General features: G+C 42.7%; 1 protein-coding gene across 1 annotated transcript in view; it reads right to left on the bottom strand.

The window, feature by feature from the left end:
* Positions 1 to 18,042, bottom strand: part of LOC143797917 (olfactory receptor-like protein OLF1) — a 68,519-nt gene that overhangs the window by 45,709 nt on the left and 4,768 nt on the right. Inside the window, exon 2 of the mRNA XM_077281096.1 lies at positions 16,313 to 16,364. Within this exon, the coding sequence (XP_077137211.1) occupies positions 16,313 to 16,364 (52 nt within the window). The remainder of the gene's footprint in view (positions 1 to 16,312; positions 16,365 to 18,042) is intronic.

Here is an 18,042-nt window from a genome sequence, read left to right as displayed (position 1 = left end):
TAAATAAAGCTGAGCTTCAACCTTCCGGCTCTCATTATGTGGTTTTAAAAAAAAAATGGTGGTTAGGGCCTACTAACGGCTTCTGCCCCTCCCTGGTGTTGTCCTCAACTAAATAAAGCTGAGCTTCAACCTTCCGGCTCTCATTATGTGGTTTTAAAAAAAAAAATGGTGGTTAGGGCCTACTAACGGCTTCTGCCCCTCCCTGGTGTTGTCCTCAACTAAATAAAGCTGAGCTTCAACCTTCCGGCTCTCATTATGTGGTTTTAAAAAAAAAATGGTGGTTAGGGCCTACTAACGGCTTCTGCCCCTCCCTGGTGTTGCCCTCAACTAAATAAAGCTGAGCTTCAACCTTCTGCTCCAAATTACCATTTTGAAAAATGCAATAGGCTTTTCAGGCCTACTAAAGGTGTCTGTCTGTGTGCCCCTCCCTGGTGTTGTCCTCAACTAAATAAAGCTGAGCTTCAACCTTCCGGCTCTCATTATGTGGTTTAAAAAAAAAAAATGGTGGTTAGGGCCTACTAACGGCTTCTGCCCCTCCCTGGTGTTGTCCTCAACTAAATAAAGCTGAGCTTCAACCTTCCGGCTCTCATTATGTGGTTTTAAAAAAAAAATGGTGGTTAGGGCCTACTAACGGCTTCTGCCCCTCCCTGGTGTTGCCCTCAACTAAATAAAGCTGAGCTTCAACCTTCTGCTCCAAATTACCATTTTGAAAAATGCAATAGGCTTTTCAGGCCTACTAAAGGTGTCTGTCTGTGTGCCCCTCCCTGGTGTTGTCCTCAACTAAATAAAGCTGAGCTTCAACCTTCCGGCTCTCATTATGTGGTTTAAAAAAAAAAAATGGTGGTTAGGGCCTACTAACGGCTTCTGCCCCTCCCTGGTGTTGCCCTCAAGTAAATAAAGCTGAGCTTCAACCTTCTGCTCCAAATTACCATTTTAAAAAATGCAATAGGCTTTTCCGGCCTACTAAAGGTGTCTGCCCCTCCCTGGTGTTGTCCTCAACTGAACAAAGCTGAGCTTCCACATTCTGGCTTTCGCCCTATACTATCAGATATTAAACTGCATTTGGCCTACTAGTGTGGTTAGGCCCTTGAAACAGTGTCTGCTGCTCTTGGGTTTGCTACTCCACTGAACAAAGCAATGCCGCCTGTTTAGTCCTGTTACCAATTTTGAACTGCATGTAGCCTACTTTATTCTTTGGCCCTATATCTGTTTCCTCCTCATCCTGCCCATTGCCCAGCCACTGCTAAATGAGTCTGCTGGTACATTGACCTAGACCACTACATTCCCCTTGTACTCTACACAGCCAGAATCTGTCCCTGCTGAAAGTAAGGTTCCCCTTCCCGCATGTTATACCACCTTACACAGGGACAAAGAGGAAGGTGCAGATGAAAGTGCAGGTTCCTTCATCAGGTGGGGGGGCATACTCGTTGGCGACGTCACTGGCACAGGGCCCCTCAGAGTACGCAAAAGTGTCGCTGCTGGTGGGAGGCGCCCCCGCCATGCAAACACACCGCCGTACTTTGAGGGGCCCTGTGCCAGTGGCAATGCGAACGAGTGGGCCCCCCCCCTGCTTGCTCAGGATCACAGCACTTGCAACTTTTAAATACTTACCTTTCCCTGCAACACCGCCGTGACGTAGTCCGCATTTCCTGGGCCCACGAAAAACTTGAGCCAGCCCTACTCCCCCCACAACTTTCACCCAATTCCCTATGCCCAACTATTATTATACAGTTAATTAAGATTGGCAAGCTTCAGAAACAAGAATGGATGTTTTTGGCATTAAAATGGGCACTGTAGGTGTTTTCCTGGCCTCCACTCACTGCCGACTATGCTTCCCCATTGACTTGCATTGGGTTTCGTGTTTCGGTCGATCCCCGACTTTTAGCGATAATCGGCCGACTGCACTCGACTCGACTCTGGACAAAATCGGGTTTCCCAAAACCCTACTCGATCTTAAAAAAATGAAAGTCGCTCAACCCTAGCGGTGACCAATTGAGGTTCATTACCACGTTTCATTCCCAGGCGGATAAAGTGAGACTGGCACTCACCAAAGCCTGGCCCATTCTTCTTACTGATCCTACCAATTGCAAATTTCTCCCTAAAAGACCTCTACTGACCTTTAGACGAGCTAGAAATCTGAGAGATCTTCTCTCTAAGAGTCATTACACAGCACAGGGACCTAGGACATTTTTGGACAACATACGGGCCCCAGGGGGTTCTACCCCATGCGGCCGTTGTATTGCATGCCCTAATGTAGATAGATGTGACACGTTTACCAACTCAGATGGGTCTAAGGTTTATACCATCAGGAAATGCATTACTTGCATTTCTAGATATGTCATCTACTATGCCACTTGCCCCTGTGGACTTATTTATGTCGGAATGACAACAAGACAGTTGAAGTTCAGAATTAGGGAGCATGTCTTGGGAATTGAGGCAGCTACTACACAAAAGGACGTGTCCCTACTAAAAACGATTCCGAGGCATTTTCGGAGGTATCATCAAAGTGACAGTTCACTTCTTAGGGTCCGTGGCATTGACATGCTCAGTGTCAACATTCGGGGTGGGAATCTTTTCAAGCGTTTGGGCCAGCTAGAGACACGATGGATCTGGTCTCTTAATACAGTAGATCCATTGGGCCTTAACGAAAATATTAGTTACGCCCCGTTTCTATAATCGTCACATTGCTGTATTTTGCTTTTCTGCATTATGTTTTTGTTTTTATATGTTTCTAATTGCCTTTTTTATCACTTAGGATTGTTCAATATGACCTGTTGAGTTGGGTTATTTCCATTTCTGATGAGGCTCTAAAGCTTGACGTTGGAAGCAGAGGGATAACAGTCGGAAGGGATCAAGAATGTATGGATTATTATACCATAAGGACTTATACTTGCTAATGTTCGGCTATCCATTGTTTGTTATCCATTATGGACTGCTAATTATATTTATATCTTGGATGCTCGCCAATCACATTTATGCTTATATTATACTCTACTGGGTGTATATCCATTGTATTTTGACACTAGCACTCCATATTGTGTTCTTTTCCTTTGAGCTAGCTGTGTTGTTAATTAGGCTTAAGGTTTGTACTTGCCTTTTATACCATAAAATCTAGATTTTGGCTAGCCTTGTATTGATTTGCATGTTTGTCTCTTACTTGTCATGCTTTACGATTGTTATATGATATATTAATACCTTTTTCTGCTGTTCCTTCCCTTGCCCTTCATCAATATGGTGGTTTAATTCCTGTTTCGTTGCTGCGCATGCGCCGCTCTGCTCTGCTTGTCTCACGGCGGCCGTGTACGCACTTCCGGATCACGTGGGGCCCCAGGTGCTTCCGGTCGCGGCGTGCTCTGCGGCGCTGGGATGGGCGGGAGCGGTGTGGCGCGGGGATGCGCCGCAATGATGGCAGATTGTATATATAGTTTTTTGTGTGCCCTTTATACTTACGCGCCCCCTGAGGAAGGTATCCATACCGAAACGCGCGTCGGGGTGGATTGGTGCCCCCGTGCCGGACAACACAGTTATCATCAGGTGATGTGCACATTTAGTTTTGGTTGTAGGTATTTTCGGCCATCATTTTGGCTGCTATTCCTTTAATGGGGTTATTAGTTTTTGTTATATTATTCCCTACTGGGTGGCGTTCAGTAATTCTGTTTGCCACTATATGTTGCACTTTATTGTTCACCTGGGTACTGTCTGTTTTCCTGGTATGGGGGAGTACCAACCTTGGGCTTTCTTTTACATGATGCTGATGGCTGTTTCCATCTGTTAGCCCTGCTATACATTGTCTGTCCATATTTTATGCTTATATTTGAATAAAGTATTATATGTTTGGATTCTACGACTGCATGTTTGGTTCTTGTAAGTTTGATTTACATTACATACCTGCACACATCCCTCTCTGCACTCTTGTATACACACTGTACACCTGAACATATTTCACTCTTCTATCATGTATACACATTACACATCTGCACACATCCCACTCTGCACTCCTGTATACACACTGTGCACCTAAACATATTTCACTCTTCTATCCTGTATATAATTACACATCTGTACACATCCCACTCTGCACTCCTGTATACACAATGTGCACCTAAACATATTTCGCTCTTCTATCCTGTATATAATTACACATCTGCACACATCCCACTCTGCACTCCTGTATACATACTGTGCACCTGAACATATTTCACTCTTCTATCCTGTATATAATTACACATCTGCACACATCCCACTCTGCACTCCTGCATACACACTGTGCACCTGAACATATTTCACTCTTCTATCCTGTATATACATTACACATCGCTACATATCCCACACTGCACTCCTATATACACATTGTGCACCTGAACATATTTCACTCTTCTATCCTGTATATACATTACACATCGCTACATATCCCACACTGCACTCCTATATACACATTGTGCACCTGAACATATTTCACTCTTCTATCCTGTATATACATTACACATCTGCACACATCCCACTCTGCACTCCTGTATGCACACTGTGCACCTGAACATATTTCACTCTTGTATCCCATATACAAATTACACATCTGCACACATCCCACTCTGCACTCCTGTATATAATTACACATCTGCACACATCCCACTCTGCACTCCTGTATATATATTACACATCTGTACACATCCCACTCTGCACTCCTGTATACACACTGTGCACCTGAACATATTTCACTCTTTTATCCTGTTTATATATTACACATCTGCACACATCTCACTCTGCACTCCTGTATATAATTACACATCTGTACACATCCAACTCTGCACTCCTGTGTACACATTGTGCACCTGAACATATTTCACTCTTGTATCCCGTATACACATTACACATCTGCACACATCCCGCTCTGCACTCCTGTATACACATTACACATCTGCACACATCCCACTCTGCACTCCTGTATACACACTCTACACCTGAACATATTTCACTCTTCTATCCTGTATATACGTTATACATCTGTATACATCCCACTCTGCACTCCTGTATACACACTGTGCACCTGAACATATTTCACTCTTCTATCCTGTATATACATTACACATCTGCACACATCCCACTCTGCACTCCTGTATATAATTACACATCTGCACACATCCCACTCTGCACTCCTGTATATACATCACACATCTGTACACATCTGTTATGATCCGGTGACTTTGGAGCCGCATGAACTTTCTCTGGAGTAAGTGGAAACTGTACTGACTGCAAAACCTGAATTAACACCGCAACTAGAAGTAGCCGTGGAGTGTGCCTAACAAACCCTAGACACCTCGACACAGCCGGAGGACTAAATACCCCTATAGATGGAAATAGGAATACTACCTTGCCTCAGAGCAGAACCCCAAAGGATAGGCAGCCCCCCCACGAATATTGACTGTGAGTAGGAGAGGAAAGACACACGCAGGCAGAAAACAGGATTCAGCAAAAGAGGCCACTCTAGCTAAATAGGGAAAGATAGGACAGAATACTAAGCGGTCAGTATTAAAACACTTCCAAAAATATCCACAGCAGATAATACAAAAAGTTCCACATTCTAACTAAAGCTATGGAATGTATATCTGCCACTCCAGAGAATCCAACAAGACTGAGAAAATACTGACACAATCTAAGCTGGACAAAAATACACTGAATAGCAAAGAATTATTAAGCACACAGCATGTGTGCCACAGAAACAAAACCAGACACTTATCTTTGCTGATTTGGCAGAAGGCAGATGGAACCAAACCAGGACCAAAACCTCCCAACAACCATGGACAACTGGCAAGGGCTAATGAATCCAGCACGCCTAAATACCCCAGTCAGAACTGCAATCAGCAGATACACCTGACCAGGACTGCAACTCAGGGACAACTGCATTACCACCTACAACCACCGGAGGGAGGCCAAAAGCAGAATTCACAACACACATCCCACTCTGCACTCCTGTATACACACTGTGCATCTGAACATATTTCACTCTTCTATCCTGTTTATACATTACACATCTGTACACATCCCACTCTGCACTCCTGTATACACATTACACATCTGCACACATCGCACTCTGCACTCCTGTATACACACTGTACAGCTGAACATATTTCACTCTTCTATCCTGTATATGCGTTATACATCTGTACACATCCCACTCTGCACTCCTGTATACACACTGTGCACCTGAACATATTTCACTCTTCTATCCTGTTTAAACATTACACATCTACACACATCCCACTCTGCACTCCTATATACACAATGTGCACCTGAACATATTTCACTCTTGTATCCCGTATACACATTACACATCTGCACACATCCCACTCTGCATTCCTGTATACACACTGTGAACCTGAACATATTTCACTCTTCTATCCTGTTTATACATTACACATCTGTACACATCGCACTCTGCACTCCTGTATGCACATTACACATCTGTACACATCCCACTCTGCACTCCTGTATACACACTTTGCACCTGAACATATTTCACTCTTCTATCCTGTATATACATTACACATCTGCACACATCCCACTCTGCACTCCTGTATACACACTGTGCACCTGAACATATTTCACTCTTCTATCCTGTATATACATTACACATCTGCACACATCCCACTCTGCACTCCTGTATACACACTGTGCACCTGAACATATTTCACTCTTCTATCCTGTATATACATTACACATCTGCACACATCCCACTCTGCACTCCTGTATACACATTGTGCACCTGAACATATTTCACTCTTCTATCCTGTTTATACATTACACATCTGTACACATCGCTCTCTGCACTCCTGTATGCACATTACACATCTGTACACATCCCACTCTGCACTCCTGTATACATACTGTGCACCTGAACATATTTCACTCTTCTATCCTGTATATACATTACACATCTGCACACATCCCACTCTGCACTCCTGTATACACACTGTGCAACTGAACATATTTCACTCTTCTATCCTGTATATACATTACACATCTGCACACATCCCACTCTGCACTCCTGTATACACACTGTGCACCTGAACATATTTCACTCTTCTATCCTGTTTAAACATTACACATCTGCACACATCGCACTCTGCACTCCAGTATGCACATTACACATCTGTACACATCCCACTCTGCACTCCTGTATACACCCTGTGCACCTGAACATATTTCACTCTTCTATCCTGTTTAAACATTACACATCTGCACACATCCCACTCTGCACTCCTGTATACACATTGTGCACCTGAACATATTTCACTCTTCTATCCTGTTTATACATTACACATCTGTACACATCCCACTCTGCACTCCTGTATACACATTACACATCTGCACACATCCCATTCTGCACTCCTGTATACACATTTTGCACCTGAACATATTTCACTCTTCTATCCTGTTTATACATTACACATCTGTACACATCCCACTCTGCACTCCTGTATACACATTACACATCTGCAAACATCCCACTCTGCACTCCTGTATACACACTGTACAGCTGAACATATTTCACTCTTCTATCCTGTATATACGTTATACATCTGTACATATCCCACTCTGCACTCCTGTATACACACTGTGCACCTGAACATATTTCACTCTTCTATCTTGTATATACATTACACATCTGCACACATCCCACTCTGCACTCCTGTATATAATTACACATCTGTACACATCCCACTCTGCACTCCTGTATATAATTACACATCTGCACACATCCCACTCTGCACTCCTGTATATACATCACACATCTGTACACATCTGTTATGATCCGGTGACTTTGGAGCCGCATGAACTTTCTCTGGAGTAAGTGGAAACTGTACTGACTGCAAAACCTGAACTAACACCGCAACTAGAAGTAGCCATCGAGTGTGCCTAACAAACCCTAGACACCTCGACACAGCCGGAGGACTAAATACCCCTATAGATGGAAATAGGAATACTACCTTGCCTCAGAGCAGAACCCCAAAGGATAGGCAGCCCCCCCACGAATATTGACTGTGAGTAGGAGAGGAAAGACACACGCAGGCAGAAAACAGGATTCAGCAAAAGAGGCCACTCTAGCTAAATAGGGAAAGATAGGACAGAATACTAAGCGGTCAGTATTAAAACACTTCCAAAAATATCCACAGCAGATAATACAAAAAGTTCCACATTCTAACTAAAGATATGGAATGTATATCTGCCACTCCAGAGAATCCAACAAGACTGAGAAAATACTGACACAATCTAAGCTGGACAAAAAAACACTGAATAGCAAAGAATTATTAAGCACACAGCATGTGTGCCACAGAAACAAAACCAGACACTTATCTTTGCTGATTTGGCAGAAGGCAGATGGAACCAAACCAGGACCAAAACCTCCCAACAACCATGGACAACTGGCAAGGGCTAATGAATCCAGCACGCCTAAATACCCCAGTCAGAACTGCATTCAGCAGATACACCTGACCAGGACTGCAACTCAGGGACAACTGCATTACCACCTACAACCACCGGAGGGAGGCAAAAAGCAGAATTCACAACACACATCCCACTCTGCACTCCTGTATACACACTGTGCATCTGAACATATTTCACTCTTCTATCCTGTTTATACATTACACATCTGTACACATCCCACTCTGCACTCCTGTATACACATTACACATCTGCACACATCGCACTCTGCACTCCTGTATACACACTGTACACCTGAACATATTTCACTCTTCTATCCTGTATATGCGTTATACATCTGTACACATCCCACTCTGCACTCCTGTATACACACTGTGCACCTGAACATATTTCACTCTTCTATCCTGTTTAAACATTACACATCTACACACATTCCACTCTGCACTCCTATATACACAATGTGCACCTGAACATATTTCACTCTTGTATCCCGTATACACATTACACATCTGCACACATCCCACTCTGCATTCCTGTATACACACTGTGCACCTGAACATATTTCACTCTTCTATCCTGTATATACATTACACATCTGCACACATCCCACTCTGCACTCCTGTATACACACTGTGCAACTGAACATATTTCACTCTTCTATCCTGTATATACATTACACATCTGCACACATCCCACTCTGCACTCCTGTATACACACTGTGCACCTGAACATATTTCACTCTTCTATCCTGTTTAAACATTACACATCTGCACACATCGCACTCTGCACTCCTGTATGCACATTACACATCTGTACACATCCCACTCTGCACTCCTGTATACACCCTGTGCACCTGAACATATTTCACTCTTCTATCCTGTTTAAACATTACACATCTGCACACATCCCACTCTGCACTCCTGTATACACATTGTGCACCTGAACATATTTCACTCTTCTATCCTGTTTATACATTACACATCTGTACACATCCCACTCTGCACTCCTGTATACACATTACACATCTGCACACATCCCATTCTGCACTCCTGTATACACATTGTGCACCTGAACATATTTCACTCTTCTATCCTGTTTATACATTACACATCTGTACACATCCCACTCTGCACTCCTGTATACACATTACACATCTGCACACATCCCACTCTGCACTCCTGTATACACACTGTACAGCTGAACATATTTCACTCTTCTATCCTGTATATACGTTATACATCTGTACATATCCCACTCTGCACTCCTATATACACACTGTGCACCTGAACATATTTCACTCTTCTATCCTGTATATACATTAGACATCTGTACACATCCCGCTCTGCACTCCTGTATACACACTGTACAGCTGAACATATTTCACTCTTCTATCCTGTTTATACATTACACATCTGTACACATCCCACTCTGCACTCCTGTATACACACTGTACACCTGAACATATTTCACTCTTCTATCCTGTATATACGTTATACATCTGTACACATCCCACTCTGCACTCCTGTATACACACTGTGCACCTGAACATATTTCACTCTTCTATCCTGTATATACATTGCACATCTGCACACATCCCACTCTGCACTCCTGTATATAATTACACATCTGTACACATCCCACTCTGCACTCCTGTATATAATTACACATCTGCACACATCCCACTCTGCACTCCTGTATATACATCACACATCTGTACACATCTGTTATGATCCGGTGACTTTGGAGCCTCATGAACTTTCTCTGGAGTAAGTGGAAACTGTACTGACTGCAAAACCTGAACTAACACCGCAACTAGAAGTAGCCGTGGGGTGTGCCTAACAAACCCTAGACACCTCGACACAGCCGGAGGACTAAATACCCCTATAGATGGAAATAGGAATACTACCTTGCCTCAGAGCAGAACCCCAAAGGATAGGCAGCCCCCCCACGAATATTGACTGTGAGTAGGAGAGGAAAGACACACACAGGCAGAAAACAGGATTCAGCAAAAGAGGCCACTCTAGCTAAATAGGGAAAGATAGGACAGAGAACTAAGCGGTCAGTGTTAAAACACTTCCAAAAATATCCACAGCAGATAATACAAAAAGTTCCACATTCTAACTAAAGATATGGAATGTATATCTGCCAATCCAGAGAATCCAACAAAACTGAGAAAATACTGACACAATCTAAGCTGGACAAAAAAACACTGAATAGCAAAGAATTATTAAGCACACAGCATGTGTGCCACAGAAACAAAACCAGACACTTATCTTTGCTGATTTGGCAGAAGGCAGATGGAACCAAACCAGGACCAAAACCTCCCAACAACCATGGACAACTGGCAAGGACTAATGAATCCAGCACGCCTAAATACCCCAGTCAGAACTGCAATCAGCAGATACACCTGACCAGGACTGCAACTCAGGGACAACTGCATTACTACCTACAACCACCGGAGGGAGCCCAAAAGCAGAATTCACAACACACATCGCACTCTGCACTCCTGTATACACACTGTACACCTGAACATATTTCACTCTTCTATCCTGTATATGCGTTATACATCTGTACACATCCCACTCTGCACTCCTGTATACACACTGTGCACCTGAACATATTTCACTCTTCTATCCTGTTTAAACATTACACATCTACACACATCCCACTCTGCACTCCTATATACACAATGTGCACCTGAACATATTTCACTCTTGTATCCCGTATACACATTACACATCTGCACACATCCCACTCTGCATTCCTGTATACACACTGTGCACCTGAACATATTTCACTCTTCTATCCTGTTTATACATTACACATCTGTACACATCGCACTCTGCACTCCTGTATGCACATTACACATCTGTACACATCCCACTCTGCACTCCTGTATACACACTGTGCACCTGAACATATTTCACTCTTCTATCCTGTATATACATTACACATCTGCACACATCCCACTCTGCACTCCTGTATACACACTGTGCACCTGAACATATTTCACTCTTCTATCCTGTATATACATTACACATCTGCACACATCCCACTCTGCACTCCTGTATACACACTGTGCACCTGAACATATTTCACTCTTCTATCCTGTATATACATTACACATCTGCACACATCCCACTCTGCACTCCTGTATACACATTGTGCACCTGAACATATTTCACTCTTCTATCCTGTTTATACATTACACATCTGTACACATCGCACTCTGCACTCCTGTATGCACATTACACATCTGTACACATCCCACTCTGCACTCCTGTATACACACTGTGCACCTGAACATATTTCACTCTTCTATCCTGTTTAAACATTACACATCTGCACACATCGCACTCTGCACTCCTGTATGCACATTACACATCTGTACACATCCCACTCTGCACTCCTGTATACACCCTGTGCACCTGAACATATTTCACTCTTCTATCCTGTTTAAACATTACACATCTGCACACATCCCACTCTGCACTCCTGTATACACATTGTGCACCTGAACATATTTCACTCTTCTATCCTGTTTATACATTACACATCTGTACACATCCCACTCTGCACTCCTGTATACACATTACACATCTGCACACATCCCATTCTGCACTCCTGTATACACATTGTGCACCTGAACATATTTCACTCTTCTATCCTGTTTATACATTACACATCTGTACACATCCCACTCTGCACTCCTGTATACACATTACACATCTGCACATATCCCACTCTGCACTCCTGTATACACACTGTACAGCTGAACATATTTCACTCTTCTATCCTGTATATACGTTATACATCTGTACATATCCCACTCTGCACTCCTGTATACACACTGTGCACCTGAACATATTTCACTCTTCTATCCTGTATATACATTAGACATCTGTACACATCCCACTCTGCACTCCTGTATACACACTGTACAGCTGAACATATTTCACTCTTCTATCCTGTATATACATTACACATCTGTACACATCCCACTCTGCACTCCTGTATACACACTGTACACCTGAACATATTTCACTCTTCTATCCTGTATATACATTACACATCTGTACACATCCCACTCTGCACTCCTGTATACACACTGTGCACCTGAACATATTTCACTCTTCTATCCTGTATATACGTTATACATCTGTACACATCCCACTCTGCACTCCTGTATACACACTGTGCATCTGAACATATTTCACTCTTCTATCCTGTTTATACATTACACATCTGTACACATCCCACTCTGCACTCCTGTATACACATTACACATCTGCACACATCGCACTCTGCACTCCTGTATACACACTGTACACCTGAACATATTTCACTCTTCTATCCTGTATATGCGTTATACATCTGTACACATCCCACTCTGCACTCCTGTATACACACTGTGCACCTGAACATATTTCACTCTTCTATCCTGTTTAAACATTACACATCTACACACATCCCACTCTGCACTCCTATATACACAATGTGCACCTGAACATATTTCACTCTTGTATCCCGTATACACATTACACATCTGCACACATCCCACTCTGCATTCCTGTATACACACTGTGCACCTGAACATATTTCACTCTTCTATCCTGTTTATACATTACACATCTGTACACATCGCACTCTGCACTCCTGTATGCACATTACACATCTGTACACATCCCACTCTGCACTCCTGTATACACACTGTGCACCTGAACATATTTCACTCTTCTATCCTGTATATACATTACACATCTGCACACATCCCACTCTGCACTCCTGTATACACACTGTGCACCTGAACATATTTCACTCTTCTATCCTGTATATACATTACACATCTGCACACATCCCACTCTGCACTCCTGTATACACACTGTGCACCTGAACATATTTCACTCTTCTATCCTGTATATACATTACACATCTGCACACATCCCACTCTGCACTCCTGTATACACATTGTGCACCTGAACATATTTCACTCTTCTATCCTGTTTATACATTACACATCTGTACACATCGCACTCTGCACTCCTGTATGCACATTACACATCTGTACACATCCCACTCTGCACTCCTGTATACACACTGTGCACCTGAACATATTTCACTCTTCTATCCTGTTTAAACATTACACATCTGCACACATCGCACTCTGCACTCCTGTATGCACATTACACATCTGTACACATCCCACTCTGCACTCCTGTATACACCCTGTGCACCTGAACATATTTCACTCTTCTATCCTGTTTAAACATTACACATCTGCACACATCCCACTCTGCACTCCTGTATACACATTGTGCACCTGAACATATTTCACTCTTCTATCCTGTTTATACATTACACATCTGTACACATCCCACTCTGCACTCCTGTATACACATTACACATCTGCACACATCCCATTCTGCACTCCTGTATACACATTGTGCACCTGAACATATTTCACTCTTCTATCCTGTTTATACATTACACATCTGTACACATCCCACTCTGCACTCCTGTATACACATTACACATCTGCACATATCCCACTCTGCACTCCTGTATACACACTGTACAGCTGAACATATTTCACTCTTCTATCCTGTATATACGTTATACATCTGTACATATCCCACTCTGCACTCCTGTATACACACTGTGCACCTGAACATATTTCACTCTTCTATCCTGTATATACATTAGACATCTGTACACATCCCACTCTGCACTCCTGTATACACACTGTACAGCTGAACATATTTCACTCTTCTATCCTGTATATACATTACACATCTGTACACATCCCACTCTGCACTCCTGTATACACACTGTACACCTGAACATATTTCACTCTTCTATCCTGTATATACATTACACATCTGTACACATCCCACTCTGCACTCCTGTATACACACTGTGCACCTGAACATATTTCACTCTTCTATCCTGTATATACGTTATACATCTGTACACATCCCACTCTGCACTCCTGTATACACACTGTGCATCTGAACATATTTCACTCTTCTATCCTGTTTATACATTACACATCTGTACACATCCCACTCTGCACTCCTGTATACACATTACACATCTGCACACATCGCACTCTGCACTCCTGTATACACACTGTACACCTGAACATATTTCACTCTTCTATCCTGTATATGCGTTATACATCTGTACACATCCCACTCTGCACTCCTGTATACACACTGTGCACCTGAACATATTTCACTCTTCTATCCTGTTTAAACATTACACATCTACACACATCCCACTCTGCACTCCTATATACACAATGTGCACCTGAACATATTTCACTCTTGTATCCCGTATACACATTACACATCTGCACACATCCCACTCTGCATTCCTGTATACACACTGTGCACCTGAACATATTTCACTCTTCTATCCTGTTTATACATTACACATCTGTACACATCGCACTCTGCACTCCTGTATGCACATTACACATCTGTATACATCCCACTCTGCACTCCTGTATACACACTGTGCACCTGAACATATTTCACTCTTCTATCCTGTATATACATTACACATCTGCACACATCCCACTCTGCACTCCTGTATACACACTGTGCACCTGAACATATTTCACTCTTCTATCCTGTATATACATTACACATCTGCACACATTCCACTCTGCACTCCTGTATACACACTGTGCACCTGAACATATTTCACTCTTCTATCCTGTATATACATTACACATCTGCACACATCCCACTCTGCACTCCTGTATACACACTGTGCACCTGAACATATTTCACTCTTCTATCCTGTTTATACATTACACATCTGTACACATCGCACTCTGCACTCTTGTATGCACATTACACATCTGTACACATCCCATTCTGCACTCCTGTATACACACTGTGCACCTGAACATATTTCACTCTTCTATCCTGTATATACAGTGGGGCAAAAAAGTATTTAGTCAGTCAGCAATAGTGCAAGTTCCACCACTTAAAAAGATGAGAGGCGTCTGTAATTTACATCATAGGTAGACCTCAACTATGGGAGACAAACTGAGAAAAAAAAATCCAGAAAATCACATTGTCTGTTTTTTTATCATTTTTTTTGCATATTATGGTGGAAAATAAGTATTTGGTCAGAAACAAAATTTCATCTCAATACTTTGTAATATATCCTTTGTTGACAATGACAGAAGTCAAACGTTTTCTGTAAGTCTTCACAAGGTTGCCACACACTGTTGTTGGTATGTTGGCCCATTCCTCCATGCAGATCTCCTCTAGAGCAGTGATGTTTTTGGCTTTTTGCTTGGCAACACGGACTTTCAACTCCCTCCAAAGGTTTTCTATAGGGTTGAGATCTGGAGACTGGCTAGGCCACTCCAGGACCTTGAAATGCTTCTTATGAAGCCACTCCTTCGTTGCCCTGGCGGTGTGCTTTGGATCATTGTCATGTTGAAAGACCCAGCCACGTTTCATCTTCAATGCTCTTGCTGATGGAAGGAGGTTTGCAATCAAAATCTCACGATACATGGCCCCATTCATTCTTTCATGTACCCGGATCAGTCGTCCTGGCCCCTTTGCAGAGAAACAGCCCCAAAGCATGATGTTTCCACCACCATGCTTTACAGTAGGTATGGTGTTTGATGGATGCAACTCAGTATTCTTTTTCCTCCAAACACGACAAGTGGTGTTTCTACCAAACAGTTCCAGTTTGGTTTCATCAGACCATAGGACATTCTCCCAAAACTCCTCTGGATCATCCAAATGCTCTCTAGCAAACTTCAGACGGGCCCGGACATGTACTGGCTTAAGCAGTGGGACACGTCTGGCACTGCAGGATCTAAGTCCATGGTGGCGTAGTGTGTTACTTATGGTAGGCCTTGTTACATTGGTCCCAGCTCTCTGCAGTTCATTCACTAGGTCCCCCCGCGTGGTTCTGGGATTTTTGCTCACCGTTCTTGTGATCATTCTGACCCCACGGGGTGGGATTTTGCGTGGAGCCCCAGATCGAGGGAGATTATCAGTGGTCTTGAATGTCTTCCATTTTCTAATTATTGCTCCCACTGTTGATTTCTTCACTCCAAGCTGGTTGGCTATTGCAGATTCAGTCTTCCCAGCCTGGTGCAGGGCTACAATTTTGTTTCTGGTGTCCTTTGACAGCTCTTTGGTCTTCACCATTGTGGAGTTTGGAGTCAGACTGTTTGAGGGTGTGCACAGGTGTCTTTTTATACTGATAACAAGTTTAAACAGGTGCCATTACTACAGGTAATGAGTGGAGGAAAGAGGAGACTCTTAAAGAAGAAGTTACAGGTCTGTGAGAGCCAGAAATCTTGATTGTTTGTTTCTGACCAAATACTTATTTTCCACCATAATATGCAAATAAAATGATAAAAAAACAGACAATGTGATTTTCTGGATTTTTTTTCTCAGTTTGTCTCCCATAGTTGAGGTCTACCTATGATGTAAATTACAGACGCCTCTCATCTTTTTAAGTGGTGGAACTTGCACTATTGCTGACTGACTAAATACTTTTTTGCCCCACTGTACATTACACATCTGCACACATCCCACTCTGCACTCCTGTATACACACTGTGTACCTGAACATATTTCACTCTTCTATCCTGTATATACATTACACATCTGCACACATCCCACTCTGCACTCCTGTATACACACTGTGTACCTGAACATATTTCACTCTTCTATCCTGTTTATACATTACACATCTGTACACATCCCACTCTGCACTCCTGTATACACATTACACATCTGCACACATCCCATTCTGCACTCCTGTATACACATTGTGCACCTGAACATATTTCACTCTTCTATCCTGTTTATACATTACACATCTGTACACATCCCACTCTGCACTCCTGTATACACATTACACATCTGCACACATCCCACTCTGCACTCCTGTATACACACTGTACAGCTGAACATATTTCACTCTTCTATCCTGTATATACATTATACATCTGTACATATCCCACTCTGCACTCCTGTATACACACTGTGCACCTGAACATATTTCACTCTTCTATCCTGTATATACATTAGACATCTGTACACATCCCACTCTGCACTCCTGTATACACACTGTACACCTGAACATATTTCACTCTTCTATCCTGTATATACATTACACATCTGTACACATCCCACTCTGCACTCCTGTATACACACTGTGCACCTGAACATATTTCACTCTTCTATCCTGTATATACATTACACATCTGTACACATCCCACTCTGCACTCCTGTATACACACTGTGCACCTGAACATATTTCACTCTTCTATCCTGTATATACATTACATACATGCACACATCCCTCTCTGCACTCCTGTATACACACTGTACAGCTGAACATATTTCACTCTTCTATCCTGTATATACATTACACATCTGCACACATCCCACTCTGCACTCCTGTATACACACTGTGCACCTGAACATATTTCACTCTTCTATCCTGTATATACATTACATACCTGCACACATCCCTCTCTGCACTCCTGTATACACACTGTGCACCTGAACATATTTCACTCTTCTATCCTGTATATACGTTATACATCTCTACACAT

This window comes from Ranitomeya variabilis, chromosome 1, assembly GCF_051348905.1.
Source record: "Ranitomeya variabilis isolate aRanVar5 chromosome 1, aRanVar5.hap1, whole genome shotgun sequence".
NCBI lineage: Eukaryota > Metazoa > Chordata > Amphibia > Anura > Dendrobatidae > Ranitomeya > Ranitomeya variabilis.
This window is presented reverse-complemented; position numbering and strand designations above follow the sequence as displayed.